This window comes from Anoplophora glabripennis, unplaced genomic scaffold (genome assembly GCF_000390285.2).
Source record: "Anoplophora glabripennis isolate ALB-LARVAE unplaced genomic scaffold, Agla_2.0 scaffold728, whole genome shotgun sequence".
NCBI lineage: Eukaryota > Metazoa > Arthropoda > Insecta > Coleoptera > Cerambycidae > Anoplophora > Anoplophora glabripennis.
In genome coordinates this window covers 192,536-208,969 of record NW_019417136.1, presented here as the reverse complement: position 1 = coordinate 208,969, position 16,434 = coordinate 192,536, and the positions used below count along the sequence as shown (strand labels likewise).

The window sequence follows — 16,434 nt, the reverse complement described above, 5'->3', positions numbered from 1 at the left end:
GTCCCGTAAATGTTTAGTTTTTATATAACTTATATATATTTTTTCTTTTATTTTACTTCTTCACGAAAATATGGAAGACGAACAAGAAAATGAATCAAAAGACAATCCCACAAAGAAAGGAATAATTTCATTCGATAAATAATTTTATTTATATAGGATACTTGTTAGTTTTCATTGTAATAATTTTGTAGATATTTTATACATAGTTGTATAATTATTAAATATTTTTGTAAATAAATTAAATTCTTTAAACTTATTTTGCACCAAAATTAATTAATTATTGAAATGATGAAGTAATTGTTAAAAAGCCAGCAACAAGTACAACGTCAGTATGAAGCAAAAAAATTAAGGTATTACACGAAAACTACTGTAATATTATTAATTATTAACATGACGATAAATGCAAAAAAAATGTAAATTAAATAAAAACTAAAAATTTAGGGGACTATTTTGCTTCTAAGGCGAAAATGACTATAATATTCGTGTTTAGCTACTCCAGGTTAAGTACAAAAGAATTTTTGTATGTGGTCCAGAAGCGGAGATAGTAAAAATTTTAGAAACGCGAGCCATTTAGACTCCACGTCATCAGTTTTCAGAGCGAGCGCGCGCCGCTTCCCCTTACTTCCCCGTTCGGTCCAACTGGCGCATTCAGCGCTTGCACGCTTCAGTTTATTACTCAATTACTAATACTAAAAATCATGTAAACATATACTACTATTTTTTTTTGAAAATATAATTATTCAATATTATCCTCCATCAAGCGCATCGCTGTAAAATGTTAATTGCGTCCTTAAAATTTTTTTTAAATAAAAAAATTATCTCGGCTTCAGAAGGTCGTAGAAAAACATTTTTTTTTTAAATTCGTGAAAAACTGTCGGCAGTTTCTTTCTTTAAAAGTCATTTCATAAAATAAAAATTGAAATAGTTATTTCAAAAAAACATATGCACAAAAAGTGCACCTTTTTCAGTCATTTTTTGAGCCTTAAAATTAATAAAATCGTAAACATTTTTTAACAGCATGATAATATAACTCTTTACGAAGAAAATAAACTGAAAATCGTTACTGTAGGTCTATACGCTGAGAAGATCTAGCCAATTTTCAAGAGCGCCTTTTTTTTCAAAAAATCGATATATCGAAAAATAATAAATATTTTAAAAGTTTCAAAAATGTACTTTTTTAGCTTGCCGCGGGCTATGCCTGCAGTAAATAGCAAATATGGGAACGTAAATGTAAACGAGTTATAGAAGAAGAGAAAAGAAGATTTTTAACGGTTTTTCGAGATATCTCCAAAAGTAACAAAGCAATCGATACTTACAAAAAAATCAGTCAATAGATCTTTTTAAAACCTACAACTTTCTCATTTAAATTTTTTCGATGGGTGCTATACTTTTTTAGTTATTTTAGAAAAACCGTTTTTTTGCAACTTTGCGATTTTTTTAAACCATGTTCGCCATTTTGGATAGAGTTTAAAGAATAAGAAACTCGATTTCAAATTTAATTTTCTATACGGTCAAATTTTTTTTGACCAGGTAATAATTTCTGTAAGCATTTATCTATAATGCTTGGACTAAATATCATGAAAAAAAAGACCTCTAAAAGTCCTATTTTTTACAATTTTTCAGTCATGTTAGGGATAAAACAAATTTTTTTCTAAAAAACCGTGCCAGGACCTTGTAGAGAATTCATTCAAGTTTCTGAAACCCACCGTCGATTTTCTGTGCAACCATTGGTTTCTGAGATATCGATGAACAAAGAGAAAATGATCCATTTTCATTCAAAGTCCGATAGCTCAGCGAGAAATGGTCGTATCGAGATAAAAAAAAAAGAAATTGAAGCTAAATGAACAACCTATCTAATCCATAAGGTTCAGTTGGAAATTTTTTTTTCAAGTCCGTACACCAAAAATAAGATCGAAAAAAATTTCGAAAAATTTTTTTTCATGATATTTATTAAGATTGCGCGATTACTTGAAAATTTTTTTTTTGTAAGATCCAAAAATTAGAAACTTCAAGCTTCAAATTGCTTTTTTTTACTCCAATACGACCATTTTTATCAAAGATACAGCCATTTGAAAAATCGCCGAAAATTTAGATTTTTTTTTTATCCTTTATTTTTTTCCACTAGTGTATTATATTACATTTTTTCCTTCTGCGTATTTTATTTAGGATTATACCTTCAAACATATATTGCTGGTGTTAGCCTCCTAACGGCTGGGCGCGTTACAAGGCAAAGAGAGATATGGCTGTTATGAAAGTCGGCGAGAGTGAAATAGCATATACATACCTTCATAGCAGCTAACTCTCTCTTCGGCTTGTAATTCCATCTCCACCTCCTCCCTGTATGCTCGTCTGTCCATGAAATATGTCAATGAACATATTAACTAAGATATGGTTTTGTCCTCTATGACGCCTGCCATACCAGTATTGTTTCTTTTTCTTTCAATTACTGGTCATCCTAAATTTTTTTGAATACCGCTAACACTTTCCTTATATCCTCTTTCTCTTTTATTAGTTCGTTGTACTATTGATCTAGGTTATTGCTTTCGAGTTTTAACTTTTGGACATCTTCTTTTCCTTCCTTATGTTCCCTTCTCGTCTCTTTTGTTTTATTTTTCATGTCGTTCATCTTTTCCCTCATTAGACTTAGTGTTATATCAAATTTTTCATCTTTGCTCTGTTTTATAGTGTTCTCACTGTTTTTCTACTTTTTCCAAAGGGTTCCTGTTCTTTTATGTATTAATCCTCTCTTCCCTTTTAATTTTATCATGCAGTGGTCAACAGATTTATTTTCCAGTGCTATTCTCGAGCTAGCCCTGTTCCCTTATATATTTTTTTAAAGAAAAGCCAAAGAAATTTGTATGTTAAAGTGTGTATAAAATTTTTATTAAAATCTTAGCTGAGCGCTTTCGACTACATAGTCATCATCGGTGCTATTCGTTAAATTTTAGATACCAAAAAATATTTAGGAAACGTTGAAAATCTTAATAAGTTCGACATAACAATATACAACATTAAATATAACATCAATTACTGGTAAATAATAAGAGAAAGAAACAGAAATTGACTAACAATGTCGAACACGTGGAGTGAAATAAAGTGAGGTTAAATGTTAAAATCTATACAAAATTAAAATACATACAAATTTATTTGGCTTTTTTCTTTGGATTTTCTTTAAATCACCGAGGTGTGTACTCAAGATACAGTCGTTATTATTTACCTTATATTTTTGTTCACGTTTATCACCACTCAAAAAGCCTCGGACTAATTTTTTTCACAATTTGTTGCAGAGCTACTTGCACACATGCACACCATTTTATTGCAAGCACTTTTTGATATATTACTATACAATAATTTAACCGTAATTTCAAAATTTCAACCAAAATTCCTTTTTACCGTTTCCTATATCAACTCGACTGGAAAATATTATCATTTATAACTTTACATCTACCGATAATCGCTGCCGTCAATTCCAACAGAACAACTTTAGGCTTCTTTAAGTCGCAAGAGATTTTTCAGTTTATTTTGCGGTATTCTTTACAATTAGACACTAGGGACTTATACCGCGGAAACCCTCTATAAACAGTGGCAATATAAATTCTAGTATTTATGGTGACTGTATTATCAAACATCTAATTTTTGTAGGTATCAAGATGTGGTAAGAGTTTGTGCCTTACAGTATGATTTTAATTTATTTGATAAAGGAGATGAAACCATTGTTTCGGACAGAGGTTTGAATTTAAGCAAAGGCCAGCAAGCGAGGGTAAATCTAGCGAGAGCTATCTATAAGGAAAGTGAAATTTATCTNAGTCGTTATTATTTACCTTATATTTTTGTTCACGTTTATCACCACTCAAAAAGCCTCGGACTAATTTTTTTCACAATTTGTTGCAGAGCTACTTGCACACATGCACACCATTTTATTGCAAGCACTTTTTGATATATTACTATACAATAATTTAACCGTAATTTCAAAATTTCAACCAAAATTCCTTTTTACCGTTTCCTATATCAACTCGACTGGAAAATATTATCATTTATAACTTTACATCTACCGATAATCGCTGCCGTCAATTCCAACAGAACAACTTTAGGCCTCTTTAAGTCGCAAGAGATTTTTCAGTTTATTTTGCGGTATTCTTTACAATTAGACACTAGGGACTTATACCGCGGAAACCCTCTATAAACAGTGGCAATATAAATTCTAGTATTTATGGTGACTGTATTATCAAACATCTAATTTTTGTAGGTATCAAGATGTGGTAAGAGTTTGTGCCTTACAGTATGATTTTAATTTATTTGATAAAGGAGATGAAACCATTGTTTCGGACAGAGGTTTGAATTTAAGCAAAGGCCAGCAAGCGAGGGTAAATCTAGCGAGAGCTATCTATAAGGAAAGTGAAATTTATCTACTTGACGATTCCCTGACAGCTCTAGATGCTCACGTTCAAGATTACATATTCAACGAATGTATAAAAAAATATCTAAAAGACAGGATATGTATACTTGTTACTCAAACCGCTAACCATATTCAAGAAGCTGACAATGTTGTAATAATGGATAAATGTCAAATTAAGTCAGTAGGAAAGCCCGACGCAAAAATAATTGAGGACCTCAGTGAGTTGGTGTGTAAAGACGATGATTTGGAAAAGGAAGTAGTTGAAGAAAATGGGAAGGAGGAAGAAGGTGAGGAAAAAGGGGAAGAGGCTAAATTACTAGAAACAGAACAGACTACAAAGAAGAAGGTCTATGGAGAAATAAACAAAAAAGGAGAAGTTGATTTTATAGTTTATAAGAAATATCTGCTGTTTGGTGGAGGAGTTTGTTTAATGTTACTGAATATAATCTTGTATGGTGTAACGCAAGGCACTGAAAGCTATTCAGATCAATTAATCACCAAATGGTGAGTATATATCTTGAAAATATTTGAAACGTTTGCATAGCTAGACGTTGAGCCACAGATCATTTTTTTTTTAAATTACACTCAATGCTACTGACTAATTTTGCAAATATCTTTTAGGGTGGATGAGCAGCAAAATGTTTTAGATCTCGAAACCAATTTTACAAAAGAATTTCACATTAACGGGCACTCACCTGAATTAAACGTTACGGACAATTCTACATTCATAAATTTTACGTTAGTGTTGGAAGAAGCTAGAGCAAAAGAGAAATTCACAATTAATTTATATTCCCTAATGATTTTTGTAACAACAACGCTGGATTTAATAAAAACTTACGCACTCTATGATTTTTGCAGAAGAGCGTCTATCAATATTCATAAACGTATGTCCCGAACCATTATTTATGCTGTGATGGCGTTCTTTGATACACATTTTATTGGAAATATACTGAATCGATTTTCTCAAGACTTAAATAACATTGATGAGCATCTACCATTTGTATTTGCTGAATGCTCCAGAGTGGCCTTCTCTGTGAGCGGAATTATCTTTCTGGTGGCACTAGTAAACTGGAAGTTTCTAGTTCCATTCGCAATATTCTTTGTGATTTTGGTTATTTTAAGAAGACTATATTTACCTACAGGGAGAAGTTTAAAAAGACTGGAAGCGGCAAGTAAGTAACTATATATTTTTTTCTTAGATATAGGTACTTTTAAAGCAATATGCAGGTGGTTTACTCAGCCATTCACCGTCTGTAAAATTTTAGGCCAATCCTATGAAAACTTTCTTTAATGCAGAGACGCTTAACGTGCGCTTTTATATGGTACGACGAAAACTAAATGTACAGCTAAATAAAATAATGTGTCTTCTTAGCATTTATANTTCACGGTTAGTAAAAGCATGATGATCGAATGAAATGCAGAGTTAAGCACAAAGATCATAACTAAGAAATGTAAGAATTTAAATGATAGCACGCGAAAGTGGCAATTATTACCATAATTACAACGAAACTGTCACCATGAAAAATGCCTGCTATGTGAAAATGTTAAAAAAAAGTTACTGTTCTGAGCCAAACATTGTTTAAAAAATAATTATATCTGATTAAACTACGCAGATTTCGAAAAAAAAATAGGGACATTTTTTCTCCAAAAAAGTCTAATTCATTAAAAAATAATATTTGGTTGATAATTCAAAGGAATAAAAACAATTCGAAAAATTTCTGTTAAGGGTAGTTAGAAAACTGTCCTTATTTATAACCGATTTTGATTAAACTTATTATAGTTAAAGACCCTTATGGTATGATTATTACCTACAATTTTCATTCCATTGTCTTAATCAGAAAGAAAGTTATTTTAAAAAATATCCAATTGATAAGACCCCTTTGGAGAGCCATATCTCAGTAGCGGTGGTCCGGAGGACCACTGTTTATAGGAACTTTTTTTTACTATTTTTGGCTCTACTTTCACCTCCTTTTGTACCAACTTTTCCAAACACCTTGTATATCATTTTCGTATTATCTCGTATTCCTTAGGAAATGATTTGTGGCCCTCTTGGGTTTGGATTTTTTTTGTGTGCAGGTAATTGCAGTACATAATTTTGTTATGAATTTATTCCTATTTTTCCGGTTTCTGAGTTACACTGAAAAATAGTAATAATATTAATAATAATAATAATGCATTTATTGCCCAACAGAAAACATTACATTTACAGGACAGAATAAGTGGATAATTATATGTAAGCATGTACAATAAATAAATGAAACAAATAAATAAACAAAATAAACAATAAATAAACAGCAAAGAGGAAAAAAGCAAAATCTTTATCTAATATTGAAAATTATTGAAATAATCGGACGCAATTCTTAACAAATAAATAACATTACATTGAAATAAATCACACTGATCTGCTATTTGGTTATAATTATTAGCCATTAAATAAACAGGAGATTTTACAAGCACATTAGTTCTAGCATTCCAACAGTAAAACAGTGAAACCTCACGAGAGCCAGGTCTCGTTACTAATGTTTGTTTATGATGGGAATGCCTATTTTATCTTTTAGTTCGAATTAAAAAGTTTTTTTATGTCAAATTAATTTTTAAGGGTATCTTAGAAAAATGTATGGAATTTATTTATAAAATGTTTCTAGATGATAAAAGATGGATCCCTACGTATTTAAAAATGTCAATGTAAAATAATGAATAATTTTATTAAATTAGTGAATTAATATTAGAAATATCGATATTTTTAAAGATAATTCGAGAACCTGAGAGCCAATATTCTAAAAAGCAGTGAATTCTTTATAACATTACAAATTCGATCAGTTTTCTGTCTTTAAAAATAAAAAAGGTCCATATAATATTATATTACGTCTAACCCAACACACAAATCACATCAATAAAAATTTCGGTGTATACGAGCAAATTTGTATTAAATACAACACACAACGCAAATATTTATTGATGTGGATCCACCTTTAGATTTAAGAATAAAACTTGTGGAACAATTTTTGATTTGCAAAGACTGGTGATGGTGTAATACTTCTTACATTTCTCATTTTTAGCTCGCAGCCCGATGGTGGGTCATTTGAATGCATCTCTTGAAGGACTTACGACAATAAGGGCTTATAAGGCCCAAAATATTTTAATCGAAGAATTTGACAGATATCAAGACTTATTTACATCAGCCAACTTTACGTTAACCTGTGCGACTAGGGCTTTTGGTTTCTTCATGGACTTTCTTTGTTCAATTTTCATCGGCATTGTTGTGGCAGTGTTTGTATTTCTTGACACAGGTAAGTATTTAAAATATGTAATCTCAAAAAATATATTTTAATACGAGGGTCAACTAGAATCTAGTACACGTTCTACTAAAAAATCTAAATAAAAATACATACAGGGTGGGGGGACCGCCTAGCCGGGTGTCTTGGCTGGTGGATTTCGATCTGCCGAGGTAATCATCACGGACGCAGGCTGGAAATTGGATGGGTGACCTAAGGCAGGTTCGTGGACGTGGCTGTGGCAGCCTACCAGAGACCTGGGTCGCTCAACATTTTCCGCATGCGTGTGGTCCCCGATAAATGGTAATGAGAGCAGAGCAAAGAAAATCTCTGTAACTTAAAACCATGCCATCATGCATAAACTGTACGAGACTTTGCCACCAAGCCACCCGTGTAGTAAATAGGATGGTTTGAAGAAAAGTACTCGAGTAATGAAGGAGTGTGTACAAGGGGCCTAATAAGGCCTAAGTGCCGCGGTGGAAAAACCATTCCACCACCTTCCGACATACATACTTACATGGTGTTCTGAAAATGATTGGAGAAAATTAACATTTTTTTATTTGAGCCTTCCTTAAATACCAGTGGTGTAGATATCATATTTCTTCCAGAGAATGTTATTTTTTTCAATAATTTTAGAGGGCTTATATTTATATAAATCTATAAATTGAACTATATTCTATTTGGTTGTGCGAAGGCGTCGGAAGTTCATGTCCTAAAACTTTATTTTCAAGTTCCTATTTAGTGAAAGAAGAGTAACCTAGTGGCCTAGTGATTACACTTGTTCAGGATCATAACTCACAAACACAAACTTGCAATCATTTACCGACAACCGTACCATTTGTTTTGTTTTTGCTAAAGTATGGATCACACGTTAATGGATCACCCGTATTTTTACATATATTTATTGGAATACTCGATTAGATCAATTAACTTAAATTTTTTTCAATATTGCCATGAAAAACAATTTGATAATTTAGTTAGGATATTAATTATAAAAACTAAACAGTAGTAATGTAGGTACATGTTTGGAAAATCAATGAAAAACTACGTAATTCAATTATTTATAAGTTATATAATGCTTTATTAGTTATTTACAGTACATTAATTTATATTTCATTAATTGAATACAAAATTGTTACTTGACATCTGTATAAATATTAGTTGCAATCTTCACTTAAAAATTCTATTAGTTTATTTGCACAAAAGTCTACATCACAACTGAAAAGTGGTACACAGTTTACATTATTTTTTTTTACAGTTGCATGCTTTTGTTTTGCACGACTTCGAGTGAGTGCGAGAGAGACGCAGTATACGGAGGCGGCCCAAGAGCGGCCGAGAAACGCAGCGCGCGCGCCTTATTAACGATAAAAAAAACAACCAAAATGGTTAAAATTGCGTTTTTTCGAACAAAAAATCGTTAATATCTCGAAAACGGTAGATTTTAGAGAAAAGTTGCATAGGAACTTTTTTGTTAAGGATACCCCAAAAAACCTAAAAATATTTCGAACGAAAAAATCGAAAATAGATAGATAGATACTGTGATTAGAATTTTTAAAAAAATCTTGACAATTTGAGAAATTCCCTGATATTTCCCTCACATTTCGAAATATGTGAATTTCAGGTATTTCTGATTGGTTCCGCCCTGATCCAATTATGTGAGTACATCTTTGGATGCTTAGTGTCCAATTGAGAGCATGTTTCTTCTGAAAATTTTAAACTATTTGGTTAAGAAGTATTTCTAAAGTGAAAACATGTAAAAGTATTATAACTCTGACACTGCCTTTATAACACTGTTGTTAGAGGCGCTGTCACTCATGTAAAAGTAAAAATCATGTCACTCTTGCAGAGTTTGAATTTCATAGACAACTGTTCATATGTGAAGTGTGAAGTCCCTTTTGGTCGCACTGCAAATTTAAAGTAGACGCCAATGTGCTAGGCTCAGGCACAGCCTCCTACATCTAGGACGTTATGACTCAGGTGATGGGATAGAAGACCCTTGTTACTACTATGTTTACAAGCATATGGTGCGCTAGTTTCGTCATTAATCGTAGTTTTTCTAGTAGATGAGAGACGTCAATAAAACAGAACAGTTCACGTTAACCGAATTCGCATTAACTCAGATTTTCTGCAAAGCTATTGATCACTCCATGTTCACTCCCTCATTGTTCAGGTAATCATTGATTCGCTAATAAGTCAATTAAATCACATTTACGCATTTCATTAAGCTTCTTTGTAAGGACGATATTAGAATTAGCCACAGTGACTCTATACAAGACAGTGGCGACAATAGAGTGTATCATTTTTAATTGGTCCACGTGATTTTACTGCAATGTTACATCCAGTGTCAAATTCATCNTGTCGGACTCTCTGTATACAACGCTTCTCGGTCTGATGGGTATACACGCCGACCAGGGAGAAGCGTACGGATACTATATGGAACGACCCGGAGATTGGGTGGGCACGCCGAACCTCTAGGTCTTGGTTCACATATCCCCTATTACCCAGCGTACATCAAGGTGCGGGACACCAAGCAACGCTGTAGTAAACACGACGGCTTCGTCAGGATTGGGTTTAACACGCCGAATCCAACGATTGCACTGTCGTGTGGGTTGAGACGGACGGTGGAATTTGTGTGTGGGTTACCAAGAATATTCTTCTCGGGCCCACAGTAATTCCACACTTAAAGTGTACAAATCTTTTCGGACTTGTACCCGGTTGGAACGGATAATAATAAGGAAAATAATTCTTACTAGGTTCACTGGTTATTCGGGGCTGGCTTCGGTGGAGAGTTCTTGCTGGCGGTGGACGTCTGTTCGGTGTTGAGTTCTGGATACGAACTGTCGGTTTCGGGGAATGTCGAGGACTTTTGTTGCCCAAATCCCCACCGGATTGACACCAGTCGTGGTGGGACCTCCACGTGACCAACGGCTTGTCAGAGTGGGGTATCGGCCGGTCGGACCCGCGAGTGGATATTTGATATATATGTAGAAAAATCAATAATTCTCGCCGCCGGGGTAAAATAATCCGAAATAAAAAGAAATATCTTTAAATCCAGACATAATAAAATTAAAAATAAAACAGGTTCATTACAAGCTATATGGCGATCATAACGCGTCTTTGTTCAAATTCTAAAAATACCGGTATACCACTTCAATCCTATCACCAACAATATTGACAGATTACGTAGATTGATATTTTCTGAAATTTTCTGTAATATTGAAAAAGGCTGTTTATTATTAAATGAAATAATGGTTGACATATCACTTTCAATATCAGATTTATCCTCCTGTTCGATGTTCAAGAAATGTGTTTTTTTCATTTGACAGTGACAAATATGATTTCGAACCAATTACAACTCTCTATGTTGATCGATTAACATTTGGTTTTATGGTATCCCAGAAAAACAGTAAGATTTCTATTCATGCAACAGAGAACATTAAGTGTTCTGGAATGTATCAATTCTTAAGGAACTCACATTAAGTTAACGACAAGTTTTTAGATGATTTTCGTATATTTTGCCTTCACACCAAGATAATATTAGATTACTAACGTTAATTCTTTTGGTTACTTTGAGCACATTTCTTTAAATTGTTCAGTTATTATTTTCTTGTTAATTTTAAGAGATTGTGAAAAATTCCAAATGAGTTAGAATATTTTATTTTCAGATACAAGCGCTGGAAACGTTGGACTTGTTTTGACACAAGTCTTTACGTTAGCTGGCCATGTCCAATGGGGTGTGCGCCAATGGGCTGACCTCGAAAACCTAATGACATCAGTGGAGAGGGTTTTGGAATATACAGAGATAAAACAAGAACCCACTGGAGGTGTTACCGTGGAGAACTGGCCCACTGAGGGAGCAGTAACATATGAAAATGTTACGCTGACTTATAATAACAATGAAAAAGTACTGAAAAACTTAAACTTTAAGGTGGAACCGAAACAGAAAATAGGAATAGTGGGACGAACTGGTGCCGGGAAATCCTCTATAATCTCCACATTGTTTAGACTTTACGAGGTCGAAGGGAAGGTTATAATTGACGGAGTCGATCTAAAAACTCTATCTCTGAAATTTCTAAGAACAAAAATTGCTATAATTCCCCAAGACCCTGTATTATTCACAGGAACAATTCGAACCAATATCGATCCCTTCAACGAATTTGCGGACGAGGATATTTGGAAGGTTTTAGGGAAATTACATCTCAAGAACTTGATAAAAACTTTAGATTTCGAGATCACCGACAGCGGAGCATTCTTCAGTTCAGGTCAAAAGCAACTAATGTGCTTAGCTAGAGCACTCATACGGAAAACGAAAGTAGTAGTTCTCGATGAGGCCACAGCAAACATGGACCATGAAACCGACGCCTTATTGCACGATATCATAAAGGAGAATTTCTCTGATTGCACAGTATTTACAATTGCGCATAGGCTTCATTCAATTCTGGAATGTGACAGGGTAATGGTGTTGGACAGAGGCGAAATTAAAGAATTTGATGATCCCGTAGGTTTGATGGAAAACAAAGATGGCATGTTCTACAAAATGGTGGAACAGGCGGGTTTAATCAATTATTTAAGTTAATTTGTTGTGATTTGTAAATATATAGAAAAATAAAATCTATTACTATTTTACATTGAGAAGTTGATTTTTAGATTAAAATTACTTACATGGCTCCGAAACTCTTATCAACCAAAGTAAATTAAATACCTATATACTAAATAGAAAAGAAAAAGAGTTTATATGAATATAGATTCAGAAACTGAGATAAAAGAGATAGAGGGCGTTAAAATTCACATTCTCAAACTGTTATTAACCATAATTTCAGAAACGATAAATTTTATCAAATACAAATATGTCAGTATTAAAAAAGTAAGTTCTGTTTTAAAATTAATTTCTAAAACATATTTTTTTTCAGGAGACTTGGTAGAATAACTTTTTGTGCACCTTCTACACTTATAATCTGTGCAAAATTGGAATTTGATACCATTTGATCTCTCAATCAAATTTATTATTATTTTTAATTAAATAATACATATTAACTGAGTTTTGCTCAATATATGTCTGTATGGGTAAAATTAAAAATAATTTTACTGCAAAAAAAACTCTTTTCAAGATTTGCAGTGACGTATGGTCTGAGGAACCCATCTCTACTAGAAATGTAAAGAAACAATTTTTAATTAAGATTAGTTTCTTTTTTACTTGATCCATCATTTCTCTTACCGTAATACATAATTTAATGATGACATCGTTATGGGCTTCCGTCATTTAACATCATAACACATCATATATGAAGCCTTGGTGATAAAGGTGGTAATGATTTATCCAATATTCTCTTGACTATATCTTCCTTATTATTAAAGATATCAAACCTCATCTCACCGTAACTATTAGGAGTGCATTATATTGTCACGTATTGCTTAATTATGTGAATGAGAGCGTCACGTTAGAGGAATAAAAAGTAGGTATAGTTGCTTTTATTTTATTAAATTAAAAAAAGGTTGCAGTTAGCCATGATTAAAAAAAAAGCTGCAATACTTATGCCATTGTTATAATGGGAGTAAGTTAGTCTAAATCCAAAGAACTATTTAAATTGATAAATTTAGTGGAAAGAGTTTAATTAGAATAGAATACCTCCAAACCCTAGGCTGTTTGTAACTGACGTTTGCAGTAAAAAACTGAAATACCTACCTACATTTTTCTTTGGGACGGTGTATTTTAGCGAAGTGCAACAATCGGGTGTTCCAAAATTCGTACAAGATTTGAATTTTGCGCCATTTGTGCGGTAATGTGTTGCCAACGAAAAAAGACGGCGTTACTAAAATGGAACGCTACACGAAAGAACAAGGCGTGTTTGTTGTTGAGCAATATTTTTAAAATATTGAAGGTTTGGCAGCATCGTTTGCAATTTTTGTACAAAATGTGGTCGGAATATTGTAATTTCATCAATTGTAAAAAGATTATTTGAAAAATTCAACGAGACTGGATCAATTAGTGATCTTAAACACTCTAGCCATCCTTCAACAAGTCTTTCAACACAAAACATCGAAGCAGTTAATAAGAGTGTTGCTGGGAGTTCACGAACACCAGTTCGGCACCGTGGTCAAGAATTGTACATTTCGAGAAGCTCTTTACGGCGCCGGCGTATTCACACTGTAGATTTGCATCAACATGCTTACAAACTTCAATTGACTAAAGAACTGAAACGCACTGATCATCCATAACGTGTCAGTGTTTGATGCGGATTTTGATTGGAGGCATCATCAGACCATTCTTCTTCAAAAATGCGGCTGATCAGGCAATAACAGTTAATGGTGCTTCATATCGCGACATGTTAATCCAGCTTTGTTGCGGCTAAATTACAAGATATGGATGTAGACAATTATTGTAGTTTCAACATGCCATACAGACCGAGAAACAATTCAATTACTGGATGAGTTATTTTCTGGTCGTATAATTTCTCGTAGTTTTGGCGAACAGAATTGGCCGCCCGGTTCATAAGATTTAACGCCGTTGGACTTTCTTCTTTGTTTTTTTTTGGAGTCTAAGGTTTATACCAACGAAATTCAGCTGCATTTATGCAAAACGATCATGGAAAATTTCGGCAAAATAGTGCATAAGTGCCAGCAAAGCTGTGAAGGTCATTTACCCTATATGCTATTCCATACATAACTCTATACTACATACTTTATGAATCAATAAAAAATTTACAATTTTTACTTAAAAACTAGTGTTTTCTAGAAATAAATTCTTCTTGCGTAAATTTTGGGACGCCGATTTTGTAACTCTTTTATATTAGATAATTTAAATCGGTCTATTTTGACACAAGGACGTTGTAATTCAAGTGAAGTCTTTTAATTTCCGGACACTGCACATTAATAAGCTACTTTTTGCATATTACAACCTCCTTTAAACAATGTTAAATTATCTTATCATGTCCAGTAATTCGTCGCACTAAAACATATTCGTGTTACGCACTGATGTAAGAAGAGGGAGACAAAATACATAATGTCAGTGTCTCATTCCTCGCACCCATCAGTTATAGAGAAGATTTTGAATGTCAGGTTGGCCACAGCGAATACGCTATTTTGTTGTTGAGTAGCTCAGATCTGCAAATAGGCAAAACGCCGTTATATTTAACATTTATTTCTTTATTCCATCGAAGACTAGAATGATAATTGTGAATTTATTGTGTGAAGAAGAAAAGGAGAGTTCAAAACCGTAACATGAAATTGTTAAAAGTTGCGGCCGGTCTGGTTCTTTGCTGAAATGTGAGCTCTATCTCTAACCATAAATAAATAATAAATTATCAGCCATCGTGGTGCGTTCTGGTGTCGACGGTTCGGTCTAGGTGCGCTCTTGACTTTAAGGTTATGAGTTCAGTTTGTTTTAAAACAATATTCTCTCTCTAATATAAAGTCATCGAGTCGGGAAAAATAGCTTTTGTCTACAGTTTTTATAATCTTTCTATATCTTCTAACTTCCTTGATGTCAACAAACTCAATATTATGTTGTTATTAATTCACCGGCCAACAAAAAATAAAAGTTATGTGAACTTTACATGCGGCATATGAATTCCTGTGTATTTTTGTCTCCTGAGCACGAATCCATAGTCTGTTTGCTCCATCACTATTCAGTTTTCCGTAAATCACTGAATACCTTCAGAAAATCTCTAGAAATCTTTATTAAAATAGAGAAATTTAGGGAGGGACAAGATCTTGACAAGCGACACATGTTTTTCGACGTAATTTTCCATCCTGAATCCGATTCCGATGTCAGAATTACTCCATAACCATATAGTCTTCAAAAAATCGTTGAAGATCTTCAGAAAAAAAAGGCGAATTTTGAGAAGTGACGAGATCTTGATAAGCGGCCCGTTTATTTTTGTCTCCTGAACACGAATCCATAGTCTGTTTGCTCCATCACCCAGCAGTTTTCCGCAAATCGCTGAATACCTTCAGAAAATCGCTAAAAATCTTCAGCAAAACGGAGAGATTTAGGAAGTGACGAGATCTTAACACGAGACACATGTTTTTCGACGTAATTTTACCTTCTGGATCCGAATCAGAATTACTCCATAACCCTCTAGTCGTCAAAAATTCGCTGAAGATCTTCAGAAAAAGAACAAAACTTGAGAAGTGACGAGATCTTGACATGCGGCATATAGTCCAGACGGTATCTGTTTCAAAAAGCCATAATTGGGTGAATCGTATATCCACGGAGATTTTTGGCTTTCAAATATCACTAGAAATGAAAATTTTTCTATGCGCGTAAAAAAAACGTGGGCTTAACTTTTGGCGGCACAATATGTTAAAAAAATTCGAATAATGTCATATTTTTCTTCCTATTTAATTATGTATGTTTTCAAGAGTTGATTTTAGGTGAAAATGGAAGAGGAAAAAAATGTTTGTAATTAAATTTTTTACAAAACATGACTAGTTACAAATCGAATGAATCATGATTATTATGGTAAAAATCGAAAAAATCGGAAAAATGGGGTTAAAAAACAATACTTTTTAGGGATTTTTTTTGGGGTATTTAAATTGGGTATAGGTCCTTTATACTTGGCTCAAGAAAACTTCATGTTATGTAGAATTTTCACACCAAATTTCATCAAAAACGGTTCAATAGATTTTGCATAATAATTTTGCAATCCAGATTTTGAAAAAAAATTGCAAATTTTCAAAATTTTGCACAGCAAAAACCAAGGCCCTTAGATATTTGAAAATTTAATCACATATAGAAGGGCTCTCAAGCTTTCAAACGTTTTT

The 16,434-nt window shown here is 33.3% G+C and overlaps 1 protein-coding gene across 1 annotated transcript in view; it reads left to right on the top strand.

The window, feature by feature from the left end:
* The window catches only part of LOC108910879 (probable multidrug resistance-associated protein lethal(2)03659), a 32,473-nt gene extending 20,226 nt beyond the window's left edge, over positions 1–12,247 (top strand). The window contains exons 6-9 of the mRNA XM_023455960.1: positions 4,247–4,900; positions 5,018–5,568; positions 7,456–7,686; positions 11,337–12,247. Of these exons, the coding sequence (XP_023311728.1) occupies positions 4,247–4,900; positions 5,018–5,568; positions 7,456–7,686; positions 11,337–12,247 (2,347 nt within the window). The remainder of the gene's footprint in view (positions 1–4,246; positions 4,901–5,017; positions 5,569–7,455; positions 7,687–11,336) is intronic.
* The last annotated feature ends 4,187 nt before the right edge of the window (positions 12,248–16,434 follow it).